Below are 20,783 nucleotides of genomic sequence, written 5' to 3'. Positions count from 1 at the left end.
GTAGAAACATAAAATGTATGATATATGTATATATATACCAAAGTTGTAGAACAACTACTCATTCAAGGGGTTTTCTTTATTTATTTTTACTATTTTCTACATTGTAGAATAATAGTGAAGACATCAAAACTATGAAATAACACATATGAAATCATGTAGTAACCAAAAAAGTATTCAACAAATCAAAGTATATTTTGTATTTGAGTCTTCAAATAGCCATGTTTTGTCTTGATGACAGCTTTGCACACTTTTGACATTCTGTCAACCAGCTTCACCTGGAATGCTTTTCCAACAGTCTTACAGGAGTTCCCACATATGCTGAGCACTTGCTGGCTGCTTTTCCTTCACTCTGCGGTCTGACACATCCCAAACCATCTCAATTGGGTTGAGGTCGGGGGATTGTGGAGGCCAGGTCATCTGATGCAGCACTCCATCACTCTCCTTCTTGGTAAAACAGCCCTTACACAGCCTGGATGTGCGTTTGGTCGTTGTCCTGCTGAAAAACAAATGATAGTCCCACTAAGCGCAAACCAGATGGGATGGCATATCGCTGCAGAATGCTGTGGTAGCCATGCATGTTAAGTGTGCCTTGAATTCTAAATAAATCACAGACAGTGTCACCAGGAAAGTACCCCCACACTATAACACCTCATCCTCCATGTTTTACAGTGGGAAATACACATGCAGAGATCATCTGCTCACCCACATCGCATCTCACAAAGACACAGCCGTTGGAACCAAAAATCTCAGACCAAAGAATAGAAATACTTTTTCGGTTACAACGTGATTCCATATGTGTTATTTCATAGTTTTACTGTATTCAATGTTATTCTACAGTGTAGAAAATAGTCAAAATAAACAAAAACCCTTGATTGAGTAGGTGTTCTAAAACTTTTGACTGATATATATATATATATATATACTATATACAGTTCAAGTCGGAAGTTTTCATACTCTTAGGTTGGAGTCATTAAAAAAAAATGTTCAACCATTCCACAAATGTATTGTTAACAAACTATAGTCTTGGCAAGTCGGTTAGGACATCTACTTTGTGCATGACACAAGTCATTTTTCCAACAACTGTTTAAAGACAGATTATTTCACTTATAATTCCCCGTGTCACAATTCCAGTGGGTCAGAAGTTTACATACAATAAGTTGACTGTGCCTTTAAACAGCTTGGAAAATTCCTGAAAATTATGTCATGGATTTAGAAGCTTCTGATAGGCTAATTGACATGATTTGAGTAAATTGGAGGTGTACCTGTGGATGTTTTTCAAGGCCTACCTTAAAACCCAGTGCCTTTTTGCTTGACATCATGGGAAAACCAAAATAAATCAGCCAAGACCTAAGAAAAAACAGTTGTAGACCTCCACAAGTCTGGTTCATCCTTGGGAGCAATTTCCAAACGCCTGAAGGTACCGCGTTCATCTGTACAAACGATAGTATGCAAGTATAAACACCATGGGACCACGCAGCTGTCATACTGCTCATGAAGGAGACGCGTTCTGTCTCCTAGAGATGAACGTACTTTGGTAAGAAAAGTGCAAATCAATCCCAGAACAACAGCAAAGGACCTTGTGAAGATGCTGGAGGAAACAGGTACAAAAGTATCTATAACCACAGTAAAACGAGTCGTATATCGACATAACCTGAAAGGCCGCTCAGCAATGAAGAAGCCACTGCTCCAAAACCGCCATAAAAAAAGCCAGACTACGGTTTGCAACTGCACATGGGGACAAAGATCATACTTTTTGGAGAAATGTCCTCTGGTCTGATGAAACAAAAATAGAACTGTTTGGCCATAATGACCATTGTTATGTTTGGAGGAAAAGGGGGAGGATTGCAAGCCGACGAACACCATCCCAACCGTGAAGCACGAGGGTGGCAGCATCATGTTGTGGAGGTGCTTTGCTGCAGTAGGGACTGGTGCACTTCACAAAATAGATGGCATCGCGAGGAAGGAAAGTTATGTGGATATATTGAAGCAACATCTCAAGACATCAGTCAGGAAGTTAAAGCTTGGTTGCAAATGGGTCTTACTGCCTACTGCCAAAGTTGTGGCAAAATAGCTTAAGGACAACAAAGTCAAGGTATTGGAGTGGCCATCACAAAGTCCTAACCTCACTCAATCCTATACAAAATGTGTGGTTAGAACTGAAAAGGCTTGTGTGAGCAAGGAGGCCTACAAACCTAACTCAGTTGCACCAGCTGTGTCAGGAGGAATGGGCCAAAATTCACCCAACTTATTGTGGGAAGCTTGTAGAAGGCTAACCGAAACGTTTGACCCAAGTTTAACAATTTAAAGGCAATGCTACCTAATACTAATACTAATGTAAACTTCTGACTCACTGGGAATGTGATGAAAGAAATACAAGCTGAAGTAAATAATTCTCTCTACTATTATTCAGATATTTCACATTCTTAAAATAAAGTGGTGATCCTAACTGACCTAAGACAGGGGATTTTTACTGGGATTTTTACTGAGTTGAATTCTAGTTGGCTAAGGTGTATGTAAGCTTCCGACTTGAACTGTATATTTATACTCTCGAATGTACTACTTTCATGATTTTACTCCACAATACTCTTTTGGCATTTAAGCAACAACTACTTGCCTATGTTGATTAAGGCAGCCCCCTACACCTCTCTGATTCAGAGGGGTTGGATTAAATGTGTAAGACATATTTCAGTTGACTGCATTCAGTTGAACAACTGACTAGGTATCCCCTTTTCCTAGTGCCATGCTCTTATGCACTGAGCCATGTACAGAACCAATACAATACACGATTACAATACATTTGGAAGATGCATGAATGTCATCTCCATGAATGTAACACCCTCCTTCAGGCCATGGACGAGGCATATGATTACATCAATTCAGACCAATGTCAGGCTTAAATTTGCCTTGCCAAAAGCTTTTTCCCCAGGTGCATGAACAATGAAGATATTTACTGCAAACTAGTGCCTGTTAAACAGATGTCTTCAATAGTCACACCTTTCATCACACATGGGATAATGGACATTATGGAAATGTAATGTTCAGTCAATTTTAATGAGTAGTGCAGGTGTATTGCCTGATGTGAAAAAAGGTGTAATGTACTGTAATTTACAGTACTGTAGCATATTACATAAAAAATGCAATTTTAAACTGTTACGCCCTGATCTGTTTCACCAGTCCTTGTGCTTGTCTCCACCCCTTCCAGGTGTCGCCCATCTTCCCCATTATCCCCCTGGTACTTATTCCTGTGTTCTCTGTTTGTCTGTGCCAGTTTGTTTTGCTTTGTCTCAGCTCCTGCTTTTTCCCAGTCTCTCTTTTTCTCGCCCTCCTGGTTTTGACCCTTGCCTGTACTGACTGAGCCCGCCTGCCTGTCCACTGCCTGACCTGACCCTGAGCCTGCCTGCCATCCTGTACCGTTGCCCCACTACTCTGGATTATAGACCCCTGTCTGACCTGACCTGTCGTTTGCCTGCCCCTGTTGCTGTGCTAAACATTGTTACAACAACACAGTCTGCATTTGGATCTTACCTGAAACGTGATAGAAACACGTGTCTAAGATGTTTTGCTAGTGGATTAACTGGTATTTAAAATAACTAAATTGAGAAGATATTATTATGTTTTGTTTTGATGATTAAAACAATGTATATGTCAGAGTTAACCTATATTGTGGATCAATGGTTGTGTGGTAAAAGAGGTCTACAAATGAAATAAATGGACAATGAAAGGGTTTGAATTAAGACAGGCTGCATTACAAGTGCTACCCATTTTGAGTTTTGTACTAAGAGTTTTGAAAATTCACATCATAATTGTGAAAATAGTACCAAAACGATAAAAATAAAAAGTTGTATGTGCCAGAGCTGCACATGTTATTCTGAAAAGGTTTTGTGCAGTAGCAGAGGCCTTCAGTGTTCTGTCTAAAAGTATCCTTTAATAATACAAATAATTATTTAAAAGGACATTTGGAGGACATGGAACTACAAGCAATCAGACTTTTAGTAATAAATACTTACGGACACATTGACCATTGACCCTCTGGTGTGATGCGTAAATCTTAAATCCAGACTGCTACAGTAGTTAGGCCTTTGTCCATATTTCAGCATCCAGTATAAAATACCCACATGCACCTGGATGTAAAGGCTACCGTTGCATAAGTACAGACTATCAAACGGCATTGTCCAGGCATTTGACTGATGCTCCAACCCGCCATTACATTATTGTCTCAGGTGTTCCCCGGATTGCCCCATGCTCCACCTTTCCATTCCCACTCTGTCCATTGGCATGCACTGGCTCCCTGGCCAGGGGAGAGGCCAGGTTGACTCTGATAGTTCTGCTGGTGCTCTGGCGGACAGCCCCAGGAAGGGCCCTCATCTGGCTGGTGAAGGGGCTCCCAGGCAGAGACAGGCAGGGGGACAGGGAGCCATGGCCCCACCCAGACTCCAGTCGAGAGCCGGATCCTTTGCTCACACAGCGAGGGCTGGGGTTGACAGAGGACAGGGTCTGCTGACTCCCATTCAGGTAGGAGTTGTTGGTGGAGCCCAGGTGAGAGGAACGGTAGTTGTAGTAGGCCCTCCAGCCCTTCTGCTTTTTCTTCTGATGGCAGCGGCACTTGAGGATGCGGATGAAGGCCTGTTTGAACTCTCGGCTGTAGCAGGGGTAGATGATGGGATTCAGGCAGCTGTTGAAGTAGCCCAGCCAGAAGATCACCTTAAAGAACGTCTCCGGGGGACGCAGGTTGGCGTTGAATGACCCTGGGACATTACATGGAGAAAACGTGTCATAAATGGACAGAGATTTCCAAAAACAATATATTATATCTTATATCTGTTATATATTTTAACTTAACTTGACATTTTAAATATAAGATGTGGTATGCACTGTGGTGGTAGATATACTGTATCTGAGAAAACTATGTAAACGCTGAACCATCTCTTCAATGCATTATGTTTGGTTATCAATAGATGGCAGCATTCATCCAAATAACCTCACAGACAGTCAGTGTACCAGCAGCTACTTTATCACGGGCATCCTCCTCTTGCTCGAGACCAAGGATCTGGAAAGACGGGAAAGGTGAAATATAGGCTTGGTGGGGTTTCAATCGCTCAACTTTCCCCTTCCCAGACTTTTCAGATCAACGATCAGTGACCAAGCTGATGAGAACTTTTAAAGAGTACAAGCGGGGCTTCACTCAACTCTTTTACTACCATCTTCTGCGTCTGTCTGATGGTTTTGTTGAAGCATCAAACACTATTATCAATTGTACAACTGGCAAAATAATTTATTTTTAATCATACATTAATTCAACTATAGAGGGCATAATCATTAGTGTATGAACTCCCGTGCCTCCGGTGTATAGTGACACGGGAGTATCATACACTATAGAGATATAGAGATTGGTGGTTCTCCAATTATTACAATGTTTGCACAGTGATTCCAAGTATTACCATTTTGGTGCTGATTCTACTGTCTTGACTGTTTCCTGTTTTGGAATGTTTTAGAGAAAGATAGCATGACTCACTGACAGCACACGTCATTAGTGTACAGTACTATACTCTCCTTAAAGGCCCAATTCAGCTGGTTTTATATCAATATCAAATAATTTATCGGTCACTATTAAGTACCTTGCTGTAATAGATTTGAATTAAAATGGGCAAAAATAGCTTTTTAGCAAAAAACTATTTATCTTGCAAGAATTTTGCTAGGACTGTCTGGGAATGGTCTGAGGGGGGGAAACTGAAAACTCTTTGTTATTGGTCTATTAACCAATTACCGCATGGAAAGACAAAAATTCCCGCCCATTCAAACCTGCTGATTAGAAGGTCCTGTGTAGATTGTGTTTTCAACCAGCAATTATCAAATGTTTTCACACTTTTTCAGTGTTAGTTTCATCAGCTGTTGTACAATATGACACAAAACACAGGAAAAACTGCACTTTGAATGCACTGGGCCTTTAATCCCTGAGGTCAACCCTACCAACCTTGCATGTGCTTCCACTGATTCTGAATAAGCTACTAAGCTTCCAATAATTTGAAGAAAAGTAGTAAAAAAAAGTTATAGGCAGGATTTACAAGCAGCCTAATTAAATATAGAAATCATTACAGTAAAATATAACACTACTGTGCCGACACTACTGTGCACTTTTTCAAGTTTCATCTTTGCTGTCTCCAGCTCATAAACAAAGGTCACAGACATCCGCCATCATTCCAAATTCTTCCCCATTTTACAGGCACACTAATCCCAGAGGCTTTCACTGCTGGGAGTCCGCTCTTTAACAAACCCTCGCACTCATCCCCCGATGCACATCGCATCCCCTTTTTTGGCCTTTTTGGACTCAGCATTGTGTAATCATCCACTTTGGTATGTCCTGCCACAGAAGCCTTGGCTGTCACGTTATTGGATGAAAACCTGAAGAGAAAGATGTTGCATTCTATCCTATTTCTCTCTTTCGGCTTTGGGATGGAGAGAGGATTAACAAGAGTTATTACAGTGTTTCCTCAGAATAGAGCCATGGCTCATAGAACCATCTAATTCAAGGACACATTTGTCATTTCCCAGCCTGTCCCTAGGAGAGACTGTGTTTACACTTTAATCATGTGCTACTGGCTGGCTTTATTGTCCAGGGCAAAGTGCCTTCATAGCCGGAGCTTCCACAACGCTATTCCACTAACTGTAACGTCCTCATCCCCCAACCTCCGTAGTCACCAGAAGCCAGGAACCCACTTTACTCTGATAGTGCTTACATGCAAAGATTTAGGATGCTTCTTCGCGCCGTGCAACTGTGGAATCCAGGCTAACAAATCACAGTGCACTCTGTCCAACTTCTCTCTCAATTCCACTTGCACAGTCCATCTCCTAGGGCTTTATTTACACATACCAGTTGACCATTTCATCTACTCGCCAAGTCTTTCACACATCCGGACAACATTGACTGCCCGTCTTATCTACAAAATGTCTGAGTCCGGCTTGACGGCTGCTGAATTCTGACAAACTAATGAGCCAACCACAGAAAGGTAGTCAATGTTGCTCTAGAGAGAAGAGGTAGTAAACAACAAAGCAAAGACTGATGCAATAAATTTGACTATGAATGGGGGGACAGTCAAACGTACAGTAGGCTTCCAGTAATGCAGAGCCCTGTGAGGCTGCTGCCTTTCAACACATCTCCTGGCTATGTCCTGAGTGCTGCTAAAAAACAGCATGCTAGAGGGAGGGGGAGGAGAACTCAGGATAATGCAGCAAACTCCTCAATCTATCATGGTTTCACAATCAATCGCCATACATAGAAATCATCTCAAATGGAATCTCTGAGTCCATGCCCTCTTCTACAAATGTGGAGGTCCTTAGAGGAACTGTATGCCCGGGCATTGATTGAGTAACATGGAATGAGAAAACAACAGTCATGTCGGCACATTAATTTCTCAGAGGTCCAGACAGACTGGGAATATTTTTACTTTTATCACTGATGCTGTCAAATTACTATTTGTGCTACGCATTTTAGCTACATAACTGGTATTTCCATTTTAGGACAGAAACATTGACTACAGATTCAGTCAAAAGGAGCAGTTAATTTTTATAGGAAGGATTTATCCATTTTCTGGTTTGGGCATGTTTGCTAACACATACCTGATTATGATAGTGTAGAATCAAATCAAATAGTATTTGTCACATGCGCCGAATTCAACAGGTGTAGGTAGACCTTACAGTGAAATGCTTACATACAAGCCCTTAACCAACAATGCAGTTTTAAGAAAAAAACATTTTAAAAAATAAATAAATAATAATAACAATAATTTAGAGCAGCAATAAACAATAAACAGCCATAGCGGCAGGTAGCCTAGGGCCAGTAACCGAAAGGTAGAAATATATAAGTGACTTATACATAGATAATTAGAGAGAGCAGCAGCAGCGTAAAATAGTGAATAGGTGGTGCAGTGGGGCAATGTAAAGAGTCTAGGTCGCCATTTGATTAGATGTTCAGTAGTCTGATGGCTTGGGGGTAAAAGCTGTTTAGAAACCTCTTGGTGTAATGTTCGTCATCTTCCTCTGATGAGGAGTAAGATAGATCGGACCAATTTGCAGCGTGGTAAGTGTCCATAATTTAATAAGAAAAACTGAACATGACAAAATACAAAACAACAACGTGAAACAAACTAAACAGTCCCGTGTGGCTCAAACACAAACACGGAAAATAATCACCCACAACTCAAGGGTGAAAACAGGCTGCCTAAGTATGGTTCTCAATCAGGGACAACGATTAACAGCTGCCTCTGATTGAGAACCATACCAGGCCAAACACAGAAATACCAAAAGAACATAGACTGCCCACCCAACTCACGCCCCGACCAACCTAAAACAAAGACATAACAAAAGAACTAAGGTCAAAACTTGACACTTGGACCTAGACTTGGTGCTCCGGTACCGCTTTCCGTGTGGTAGCAGAGAGAACAGTCTATGGCTAGGGTGGCTGGAGTCGTTGACAATTTTTAGGGCCTTCCTCTGACACTGCCTGGTATAGAGGTTCTGGATGGCAGGAAGCTTGGCCCCAGTGATGTACTGGGCCATACGCACTACCCTCTGTGGTGCCTTGCAGGCGGAGGCCGAGCAGTCGCCATACCAGGCAGTGATGCAACCATGCTCTCGATGGTGCAGCTGTAGAACCTTTTGAGGATTTGAGGACCCATGCCAAATCTTTTCTGTCTCCTGAGGGGGAATAGGATTTGTCGTGCCCTCTTATCGACTGTCTTGGTGTGCTTGGACCATGTTAGTTTGTTGGTTATGTGGACACCAAGGAACTTGAAGCTCTCAGCCTGCTTCACTATTGCTCTGTCGATGAGAATGGGGGTGGGGCTCGGTCTTCCTTTTCCTGTAGTCCACAATCATCTCCTTAGTCTTGATGTCATTGAGGGAGAGGTTGTTGTCCTGGCACCACAGGTGACCTCCTCCCTATATGCTGTCTCGTCATTGTTGGTGATCAGGCCTACCACTGTTGTGTCATCGGCAAACTTAATGATGATTTTGGAGTCGTGCCTTGCCGTGCAGTCATAAATGAACAGGGAGTACAGGAGGTGACTGAGCACGCACCCCTGAGGAGCCCCAGTGTTGAGGATCAGCATGGCGGATGTGTTGTTACCTACCCTTACCACCTGGGGGCAGCCTGTCAGGAAGTCCAGGATCCAGTTGCATCCAGGATCCAGTTGCAGAGGGAGGTGTTGTCCCAGGGTCCTTAGCTTAGTGATGAGCTTTGAGGAAACTATGGTGCTGAACGCTGAGCTGTAGTCAATGAACAGCATTCTCACAAAGGTGTTCCTTTTGTCCAGGTGTGAAGGGGCAGGGTGGAGTGCAATAGAGATTGCATCATCTGTGGATCTGTTGGGGCAGTATGCAAATTGGAGTGGGCCTAGGTTTTCTGGGATAATGGTGTTGATGTGAGCCATGACCAGCCATGACCAGCCTTTCAAAGCACTTCATGGCTACAGATGTGAGTGCTATGGGTTGATAGACATTTTGTCAGGTTACCTTAGTGTTCTTGGCCACAGGGACTATGGTGGTCTGCTTGAAACATGTTGGTATTACAGACTCAGACATGGAGTGGTTGAAATTGTCAGAGAAGACACTTGCCAGGTGGTCAGCGCATGCTCGGAGTACACATCCTGGTAATCCGTCTGGCCATGTGGCCTTGTGAATGTTGACCTGTTTAAAACTTCTTGTAACTAGGGGGCAGTATTTTCATTTTTGGAAAAATAACATTCCCAGAGTAAACGGGCTATGTTTTCAGGACAAGATGCTAGAATATGCATATAATTCACAGCTTAGGATAGAAAACACTCTAAAGTTTCCAAAACTGTAAAAATATTGTCTGAGAGTATAACAGAACTGATATTGCAGGCGAAAGCCTGAGAAAAATCCAATCCGGAAGTGACTCATGTTTTGAAAGCTCTGCGTTCCGATGCATCCCTATTGAGCAGTGAATGGGCTATCAACCAGATTCCTTTTTCTACGTATTCCCCAAGGTGTCTACAGCATTTTGACGTAGTTTCACGCATTTATGTTGAAGAATGAGCGTAAGCGACTATATTGCGTAAGTGGTCACCTGATGGCTCTCAGAGTGATTCTTGCGTAAAATACAGAGGTAGCCATTTTTCCTCTCGGTCTTACTGAAAAACCAACTGTCCCAGTTGATATATTATCGAATAGATATTTGAAAAACACCTTGAGGATTGATTATAAACAAAGTTTGCCATGTTTCTGTCGATATTATGACGCTAATTTGGAATATTTTGGGGGTTTTCGTGACCGCAATTTCCGGTCGATTTCTCAGCCAAACGTGAAGAACAAACGGAGCTATTTCGCCTACAAAAATAATATTTTTGGAAAAAAGGAACATTTGCTATCTAACTGGGAGTCTCGTGAGTGAAAACATCCGAAGCTCATCAAAGGTAAACAATTTAATTTGAATGCTTTTCTGATTTTCGTGACCAAGTTGCCTACTGCTAGCTGGACATAATGCTATGCTAGGCTATCGATACACTTACACAAATGCTTGTCTTGCTTTGGCTGTAAAGCATATTTTCAAAATCTGAGATGACAGGGTGATTAACAAAAGGCTACGCTGTGCTTCAATATATTTCACTCGTGATTTCATGAATAGGAATATTTTCTAGTAATATTTATGTCCGTTGCGTTATGCTAATTAGTGTCAGATGATGACAACGATCCCGGACACGGGATGGGTAGTTACAACAGGTGCATGTTTCAGTGTTATTATCCTCAAAGCGAGCACATAAGTAATTTAGCTAATCTGGTAGGCTTGTGTCACTGGGCAACTCTCGGCTGTGCTTCCCTTTGTAGTCTGTAATAGTTTGCAAGCCCTGCCACATCTGACGAGCGTCGGAGCCGGTGTAGTACGATTTGATTGACCTGTTTGATGGTTCATTGAAGGGCATAGCGGGATTTCTTATAAGCTTCCGGGTTAGAGTCCCGCTCCTTGAAAACGGCAGCTCTACCCTTTAGCTCAGTGCGGATGTTGCCTGTAATCCATTGCTTCTGGGTGGGGTATGTACATACAGTCACTGAGGGGGCGACGTCATTGATGCACTTATTGATGAAGCCAGTGACTGATGTGGTGCACTCCTCAATGCCATCAGAAGAATCATATTCCAGTCTGTGTTAGCAAAACAGTTCTGTAGCTTAGCATCTGCTTCATCTGACCACTGTTTTATTGACCGAGTCACTGGTGCTTCCTGCTTTAATTTTTGCTTGTAGCAGGAATCAGGAGGATATAATTATGGTCAGATATGTCAAATGGAGGGCGAGGGAGAGCTTTGTATGCGTCTTTGTGTGTGGAGTAAAGGTGGTCTAGAGTTTTTTTCCCCTCTGGATGCACATTTAACATGCTGGTAGAAATTTGGTAAAATGGATTTAAGTTTCCCTACATTAAAGTCCCCGGCCACTAAGAGTACCGCCTCTGGATAAGCGTTTCCTGTTTACTTTTGGCGGTATACAGTTCATTGAGTGCAATCTTAGTGCCAGCATCGGTCTGTGGTGGTATGCAGACAGCTACAAAAAATACAGATAAAAACTCTCTAGGTAGATAGTGTGGTCTACAGCTTATCATGAGATACTCTACCTCAGGCAAGCAAAACCTAGAGACTTCCTTAGATATCATGCTCCAGCTGTTATTTACAAATAGACATAGTCTGCCTCCCCTTGTCTTACCAGAGGCTGCTGTCTATCCTGCTGATACAATGTATAACCCGCCAGCTGTATGCTATTCATGTCGTCGTTAACTACGACTAGGTGAAACATAAGATATTACAGTTTTTAATGTCCCGTTGGTAGGATATAAGTGCTTTTAGTTCGTCCAAGTTATTATCCAGCGTACAATTGTACGCTGGCCAAAAGTACTGATGGCAAGGGCACATTATCCAATCGTCGGCGGATCCTCACAAGGCACCCCGATCTCCTTCCGCATTATCTTTTCCGTCTCTTTCTTCTGCGAATGACGGGATGAGGGCCTTGTTCGGGTGTCTGGAGTAAATCCCTCTCATCCGACTCATTAAAGATAAATTATTCGTCCAGTTCAAGGCGAGAAATTGCTGTTCTGATTTCTAGAAGCTCTTTCCGGACATAAGGGACAGTAGCAGCAACATTATGTACAAAATAAGTTACCAACGGTGTGAAAAAATCTAACCAAATAGCATGGTTGGTAAACTGCCCATAAAACGGCAGCCATCTTCTCCAGCGCCATATAGTGCCGGAAAAAGACCCTGAGATCTACCTGGGAACTTAATGCCCTTGGACAGCTCCGTACACACATTAATGGACAAAAGCATGGAATAAAATATCATGTCAAAAGCCATTTTTAAAGAGGGCTTAAGATGCATGATAGTAAGTGGGACCTACTGTATGAGTGCCTTGGCATTCCCACTGCAATCCTGCCCCCTGCCCTCTAAAAGCATCAGGAAGCTATCACCATCATATCACACTCAAGGTCCAGCTCACTGGAGAATTTGGGTTGATAAATTAACTAATCTGAAACATTATGGGAAACATCTATTCAATATGGTGGCAATGCAATATCATGCATATGCATTTAACTGTAACCGTGATAAAATAGTAAATATTGGTTATGTAACTTGGAAAGCAACAATCATTGGAGGGTCAGTATCTTTAGCAGGTAATATTTTGGTTCATCTAGTGAGTTCTGAGATGAAAAAAGCATAAGCCCTCAACAGCTATACTGATCAACACCATCAATGGTCAATTGAAAAAATGCTGTTTCCTGTTTGTCCCATAAAATCTATCCTTCTATTCTTCACCAGCTCCGCCTGAGGACAAGCCATAAAATACAGGCACAATAGGTCACAGAGCACTATAGTTTGTGGTTACTACATCATGTTGGGTGACAAAAACAAAACATGCCTTTGGCGGGTCAAGGCAGAGAGTTTTAAAATTTGTAAATTTATTCTGGCATTGAAAAGTGGAACTATTGTCACACACAATCTGCAAAAGCTCTCACAAAGATACTTTAAAATCCTGCCAGTTGCAATAGCAACAAGTCTGTCAAATATGAACACCAAGAATTCTTCACCCAGCTATTTTTATCCAATTTGTCTAAGGGAGTGCTTTTAAGGACTACCATTCATTTCCAATGAAAACACTATCTATATTCCAATTATTACTGTTTAAATCTAGGGCTTTATTGCATAACTGAGATAATAACCACTCCCAATCTCCATACCTTCAGTAAATAATAACAGGTGATGTAACAGATTATATAGTTTTAATATAATTTAGATAATATCACTGATATACTGGTAGAGATAAAATTATTCAGCCCCTTTACTTTCAGTGCAGCAAACTCTCTCCAGAAGTTCAGTGAGGATCTCTGAATGATCCAATGTTGACCTAAATGACTAGTGATGATAAATACAATCCACCTGTGTGTAATCAAGTCTCCGTATAAATGCACCTGCACTGTGATAGTCTCAGAGGTCCGTTAAAAGCGCAGAGAGCATCATGAAGAACAAGGAAAATACCAGGCAGGTCCGAGATACTGTTGTGAAGAAGTTTAAAGTTGGATTTGGATACAAAAAGATTTCCCAAGCTTTAAACATCCCAAGGAGCACTGTGCAAGCGATAATATTGAAATGGAAGGAGTATCAGACCACTGCAAATCTACCAAGACCTGGCCGTCCCTCTAAACTTTCAGCTCATACAAGGAGAAGACTGATCAGAGATGCAGCTGAGGTGGGAGACTCTGTCCATAGGACAACAATCAGTCGTATATTGCACAAATCTGGCCTTTATGGAAGAGTGGCAAGAAGAAAGCCATTTCTTAAAGATATCCATAAAAAGTGTTGTTTAAAGTTTGCCACAAGCCACCTGGGAGACACACCAAACATGTGGAAGAAGGTGCTCTGGTCAGATGAAACCAAAATTGAACTTTTTGGCAACAATGCAAAACGTTATGTTTGGCGTAAAAGCAACACAGCTGAACACACCATCCCCACTGTCAAACATGGTGGTGGCAGCATCATGGTTTGGGCCTGCTTTTCTTCAGCAGGGACAGGGAAGATGGTTAAAATTGATGGGAAGATGGATGGAGCCAAATACAGGACCATTCTGGAAGAAAACCTGATGGAGTCTGCAAAAGACCTGAGACTGGAACGGAGATTTGTCTTCCAACAAGACAATGATCCAAAACATAAAGCAAAATCTACAATGGAATGGTTCAAAAATAAACATATCCAGGTGTTAGAATGGCCAAGTCAAAGTCCAGACCTGAATCCAATCGAGAATCTGTGGAAAGAACTGAAAACTGCTGTTCACAAATGCTCTCCATCCAACCTCACTGAGCTCGAGCTGTTTTGCAAGGAGGAATGGGAAAAAATGTCAGTCTCTCGATGTGCAAAACTGATAGAGACATACCCCAAGCGACTTACAGCTGTAATCGCAGCAAAAGGTGGCGCTACAAAGTATTAACTTAAGGGGGCTGAATAATTTTGCACGCCCAATTTTTCAGTTTTTGATTTGTTAAAAAAGTTTGAAATATCCAATAAATGTTGTTCCACTTCATGATTGTGTCCCACTTGTTGTTGATTCTTCACAAAAAAATACAGTTTTATATCTTTATGTTTGAAGCCTGAAATGTGGCAAAAGGTCGCAAAGTTCAAGGGGGCCGAATACTTTCGCAAGGCACTGTACAATCCTTCAAACCAACAACATTTTTATTATCTTTAACAGAAGTCCCTGAGTGTCTGGATGAGGGTCCAACGACACCGACGTCTGCAGCAGTCACTTTATGCACACTCTACACACTCACTCACTCACACTCACTTACACTGACACTCCAAAACTCACACTTAATTTGCTCATACATAACACGCACACACATTCATATTGACTCTACACACACACACACACACACACACACACACACACACACACACACACACACATACAACCATCATATACGCTGCTGCTACTCAGTTTATCATATATCCTGATGCCTATAGTCACCTTAGCCCTATACATATCTAACTCTACCACTCCAGTATCCCTGCACATTGTAAATATGGTATTGGCACTGACTCTGGAACTGACCCTATATATATATATATATATATATATATAGCTTACTTACTTTCTTATTTCTATTTCTTGTGTGTTTTTGTTCTACTTGACTTAAAAACATATTTTTTTTATTGTACTACTGATATTGATTACTGCAATGAGCAAGCAAGAAAGGCATTTCACTGTAGTTGTGCAATTGACAATAAAAACATGATTTGTGAACTTGACTAACTAGGCTACTACCCAAAGCACTGTCGGATTGTTCACCATCAAGTACTCTGTGTGATCTGTACTAGATGTCATCCCTCTACTCTACACAATGCTTCCACGTCCATGGTGTGGCCAGGCTAGGTCACTGCTCTGCTCAGTGCGTATATTATTGTCTCCAACTCTGTCATCCACACAGACAGTCTACATCACACCCTGAGAAGGCCTCAGGAACCAATAGGGAGCCACAATTTGACATTGTAACTGGGTAATTTAAGCAAAGCCAAAATAACCTGATTATCACCACAAAGCTGTTCATTTCTCTTATCTCACGCAAGGTCATGACTGACTGATATCACCCTTCATTCAGGATTTATTTCTGTGATAGACACACTGGTTTAGTAAAAGCACAGAATAATTAGTATACCAGTAATCAATCATTGAAAATATAGTATCTCCAGGATTTATATACTCTCCCTGTGGTATAGGCCTACTGAGTTTTTGCTTTACAAAATTGAAATGAAAAATGTCCAGTTAACTGTGTGAAGTCCAGATGGAGAGAATGAAGTCTTTGGGCCTGCGATTTGGAAATGAGACTTTCAAAGAGCATGAGCATGCTACGGTATACATTTCTAAATGGACATGGTGTTTCAGGGTGGGCATAATTCAGTAAATATAGACGAATATAGAGGGCAGGGGATGGAAAGGACTCGTGTATAAAAGTCTGTTTCATCTCTCTGAACTTTTCCATGTCAACAACAGATGTAGGAGGAATCCACTTTGATGTGTAATGTGTTGCTCACTTGATTTAAGAGGTGCTGGGAACATGGGAAACTCAAGATAGAGGCTTGCCGGCGCTAAAACACACACAAGAAGAGGCCAACCACCCCCATTAGCACCCACAATAAATGATTTATTAGTACACCAGATTCGTGCACCATTGCACCCTTATGCTACAACCAAGCTACCCCTAACTAGCTACCTCCATTTTCTGGTGCCACAGGCTGGGAAGTATGGTCTTTTTCTATCTTTACATTTTTGACAAGTTAACCTTTCGATAATAAAAGGAAGTTGTATTTTACTGTCATACACCACTTTCACGTTTTGGCATGGGTGTAGACCTACTGCGTCTGATTAACCCCTTTTCTGCCTAAACAAATTATTTTATTTTTGACATGACTACCATCAGACTTATGAAAACTCTATATTATTGGCATACTGTATTTGGAAAAAATAGTATCTGTGTGTGTGTCAGAGAGAGAGAGACTGTGTGTGTGTGTGTAAATAAAGGCCTGTGTGCTTGTGTGAGAATGATAAGCAGAGAATATCCTGTACAGATATATGCTGTCCTCTTATGTCACACACACAGCGCCATGCACAGACCTTTCAGGGGGCTCGAAATTCATAACATACCAAAATGCCTGTAAAGATTTGTTTTATTTTTCTCATCATCACAAATTGTAAGTTACCTAGTTACTTGGTTGACATCGGTAAAAGGGAGTCGGCTATCAGCTGATCTTTGATGTTGATCTGCCAGCTAGTTTAATTAATTTTACTGATTGTGATTTCGCCTACCTCTGTCTTTTTGTCGTTATCTGCTGCGCATATCAGCCAACCAGACCGAATTATGTAGGCTAAATCTGGTGTTATCAAGTATTAATCAAATATAACGCTGTTGTGGCAGTACTGCTGATATTTATACTAGGTAGCTAGCTGCACACACTCCGACAGTGACATTTGGGTACCGGGCGTTATATGCCCAGTACAGGGCAGACTGGGACAAAGGCCCGGGCCGGGTTTCCCGAATCCCGATAGTGATGGAATTTAGGTTTACGAGGGTTTTAACGATGCATCCTAAAAATAAGATGTCACGCCCTTTTCCCAAAACACCACGCAGTGCACTTGTTACAATCTGAAACTGAACGGCCTTTACAGGAGCTGTCCCGTGCTGAAAATGACTCCAGTATATAGACCAAAGAGCTCGCTGTAGCTTTTTGTCCATTTTATGGCTTTCGAAGTAATCTTTTTTATATATCCTTTTTTTTACACAGTACAGTTTCCAATTATGAGAAAACATGTGTTGTAGCCTATTATGTATTTAAGTGTTTGTTTAATATGTTTGCCATGTGTTATGCATTCTAAGTGGTATCGTGCTATTTTGTATGTAATGTTGGTTTATGTAAATTCTGAATTTCTCCAGTTTGTGTAAACTGTAAAAGTCGCTCATTCCCTCGTTTGCTATAGAAACTATCAATGTAACCTAAAAATAGGATATGACAATGGTTTTCGCAAATTTAGCTCAACAAATCGTTGTAGCCTAAGGGCAGGCAGGAATTGAGCTTAAAGTAGGCCTAGGGTACAGCTATTCTACAATGAAATAAATAAACAATTAAAATAATTAAACATGAAGTAGCAACGTTGACATATACCTAATATGTTGACCTTTAGGTTCTTGGTTAGGCTACAGTGAAAACTTTTAGATAATAGTAGCCTATGGGCTACTAAGAACATTGAAGCGGCTCGGATGTAGGTATATCGATTGCACGTGGGCCTACATGAAAGTGATGTCAATATTTAGCTTATATTTAGCATTCAGTTGGCTTGTTTTAAATATGAAAAAAATGTGGCATTGATTCGCTTGTTTATAACATTGCGAACTTTTTAGGCTATTAATATTCAACTATGAAGTTTTCGGCCGCCACAGAGAGACAAATAAACATCTTCATTCTATGTTTAGCTGACATTGTCTGTGTGTAAAGTGACGCGGAAGGACAAACGATCAACATGCGCAACCAACAGACTGGGTGGGGGGTGGCGAACTTGATGACTTGCGGGAAGTGGGATCCGAACAACAATGACAAAAAAAATATACAAAAATATATATTTTGGGGGAAAATAATACCACCACACAAAAGGGCACTTTGGAGACCGGAAGGGCAAAAGGTAATGTGCTCTGCCAGGGAGAGCCCTATATGTGCTCGTGCCTGGTGACCACACTCATTTTCAAGGTTTCTTTGTTATAAACAGAATGAATGCATTCAGTGTCCTGTCTATCAGTTATGTGGTTCAATTTAACCTAATGCAACTAGGGGGCAATGATGACAACAGTTTGCTCAACAAAACCCCAAACCTACCGATGGGCAGCACGAGGAAGAATGGCAGCCAGCAGAGAATAAACATGCCCACCACGACACCGAGCGTTTTAGCAGCTTTCTTCTCTCGGGAGAACTTGAGCAGTTTGACTGTTAGCGTGCTCCGTGTCTGGCCCTTGCCTGCGCCGCAGTATTCCTGTAGTTGTGCGTTTTTGCAGTGGATCCTGAGCGTGAGCTCATTCGAGTCCATGTGTTCTTTCATGACCCCCGCCTCTAAGTTCTTAGTGGTCCGTTTGGCAACTACATAAACCTGACAGTACATGCAAAGGATGACAGCCAGAGGTATGTAAAAGGAACCCAATGACGAGAACAGTGCGTAAAAGGGCTCTTCGGTAATGGGGCAAATGGTGTCGTCATTTGAGGGTGGTTGTTTCCACCCGAGCAGAGGTCCAATGGAAATGACAGTAGCGAGAACCCAAACACCGAGCATGGCCAAAAGGGCTCTTTTCTCCGTTACTATACAGGGGTACTGCAGTGGGTAGCGCACTCCTATATAACGGTCTATGGATATTACGCACAGGCTCATAATGGAAGCAGTGCAACATAGCACGTCCACTGCCGCCCAGATGTCACAGAATATCCTCCCGAATACCCAGTAGTCAAGAATCTCCAATGTTGCAGACACGGGCAGCACCGTTGTACCCAGCAACAGGTCCGCAATGGCGAGGTTGATAATGAAATAGTTTGTTGGGATGCGCAGGTGTCTGTTGCATACAACGGAAAGTATTACGAGTATGTTGCCCACGATTGCGAACAGAATGAACGCGCCCAGAACTATACCAACGGACACGGCTCGGGTAAGGTCCAGCGGATTCGTGTCTGTGTTATTGTCTGTGCCATTTGCTGTGGTCAAGTTGGAATTATTTGCAGATAATGGTCCCTGTGTCTCCGAGTACAGCTCCGAGGAACGGTTACTCCAGAAGTTGACTTCATCAGCAGTATCAAAATTCATGTTGACGACCCTGTTCCTCCATACCAGGTATGTGTAAATCCATGGATCAACACAAACTTTGTTTATTTTGTTACATCACCTGTGTACTTCATTTTCAATGGTAATCAAACTAAAACAATTACGAAGAATGAGCGCAAAACTCCGAGAAAAAGCACAATTGCCTTTTAGGGTGTGATTCCATAATCCCATGATGTCCGGAAAAATGAAGTCTCATAACACATGATTATATAACTTTAACCAGCTACTACAGTCGTCGTGACTTTCGCCTCTCACTCAGTTCCCTCCCCACTGCAGCGCTCCCACCGTGGTGATACAAACTGCTGAAACACAGCGACACCACTGAGGGACCCCTCCCGCATCCATGCGCACAAGATACAACCTTTCCTCCCCTTTCTGGATTGACCTAAACATTTTGACACCCATAAGCAATATACTGCATGTAAATACCAGCGCGCTAACAATAACTTGTTGAATTGATATAGAAAGGACAACAAATCAAAGCACTAACCTGTACTGCTCATTACTGCAATCTACACAAACTCATGGGCAATTTATTGTGAAAAAATCATTTAGGCGACTCTTTCAATATCTTTAAGGGGACCATTACAGTCTACTGATGAAAGTTAGACGTTTACAATGTGTGTTTTATTATTAGCACAACGAGTAAACATTCTTAGGTAGTAAGCTTTTGGAAATTAATTGCGTAAGGGAAGGGTCAGGCAGTCTCGGGGATCCCCTACCAGCCACTCTGGAGCCCAGCATTAAAGGATGGCAGTGTGGACAAATATTCCAGCAAATCATCCTCAATTGCATAAGGTAACTCAACACACTAGCAAATGCTATTGAAAGCAAAGAGACATGTTGAAAATGTGTACTGTACCAGTCAAAAGATTGGACACATCTACTCATTCAAGGGTTTTTCTTTATTTTGACTATTTTCTACATTGTAGAATAATAGTGAAGACATCAAACCTATGAAATAACACATATGGAATCATGTAGTAACCAAAAAAGTGTTGAACAAATTTAGATTCTTCGTAGTAGCCACCCTTTTGCCTTGATGACAGCTTTGCACACTCTTCGCATTCTCTCAACCAGCTTCACCTGAAGTGCTTTTCCACCAGTCTTGAATGAGTTCCCACATATGCTGAGCACTTTTTGGCTGCTTTTCCTTCACTCTGCGGTCGAACTCATTCCATACCATCTCAATTGGTTTGAGGTCGGGTGATTATAGAGGTGAGGTCATCTGATGCAGCGCTCCATCACTCTACTTATTGGTCAAATAGCCCTTACACAACCTGGAGGTGTGTTGGGTCATTGTCCTGTTGAAAAATAAATTATAGTCCTACTAAGCACAAACCAGATGGGATGGCGTATCGCTGCAGAATGCTGTGGTAGCCATGCTG

At 41.8% G+C, this 20,783-nt stretch overlaps 1 protein-coding gene across 1 annotated transcript; it reads right to left on the bottom strand.

Annotated features, from left to right (window-relative positions):
* Positions 1-1,302: 1,302 nt before the first annotated feature.
* On the bottom strand, positions 1,303-19,691 carry adra1ba (adrenoceptor alpha 1Ba). The gene is made up of 2 exons (XM_021624204.3): positions 18,408-19,691; positions 1,303-4,745 (listed from the first exon to the last, which is right to left on the bottom strand). The coding sequence occupies exons 1-2, from the start codon at positions 19,375-19,377 to the stop codon at positions 4,204-4,206; spliced, it is 1,512 nt and encodes a 503-aa protein (XP_021479879.3). The 5' UTR covers positions 19,378-19,691; the 3' UTR covers positions 1,303-4,203.
* Between the last annotated feature and the right edge of the window lie 1,092 nt (positions 19,692-20,783).

The sequence above is a fragment of the Oncorhynchus mykiss genome, chromosome 12 (genome assembly GCF_057628025.1).
Source record: "Oncorhynchus mykiss isolate SJ-2025 chromosome 12, ASM5762802v1, whole genome shotgun sequence".
In the NCBI taxonomy this organism is placed as follows: domain Eukaryota; kingdom Metazoa; phylum Chordata; class Actinopteri; order Salmoniformes; family Salmonidae; genus Oncorhynchus; species Oncorhynchus mykiss.
Note: the sequence above shows the minus strand (reverse complement) of the source record. Positions and strands in the feature narration are given on the sequence as shown.

Excerpts from the sequence above, each read along its gene's own strand:
- adra1ba (XM_021624204.3), bottom strand. The coding sequence starts at position 19,377 with ATGAATTTTGATACTGCTGATGAAGTCAACTTCTGGAGTAACCGTTCC. Across the intron at positions 4,746-18,407 it reads CTTCCTCGTGCTGCCCATCG|GGTCATTCAACGCCAACCTG; the intron begins GTAGGTTTGGGG and ends GTAATGTCCCAG.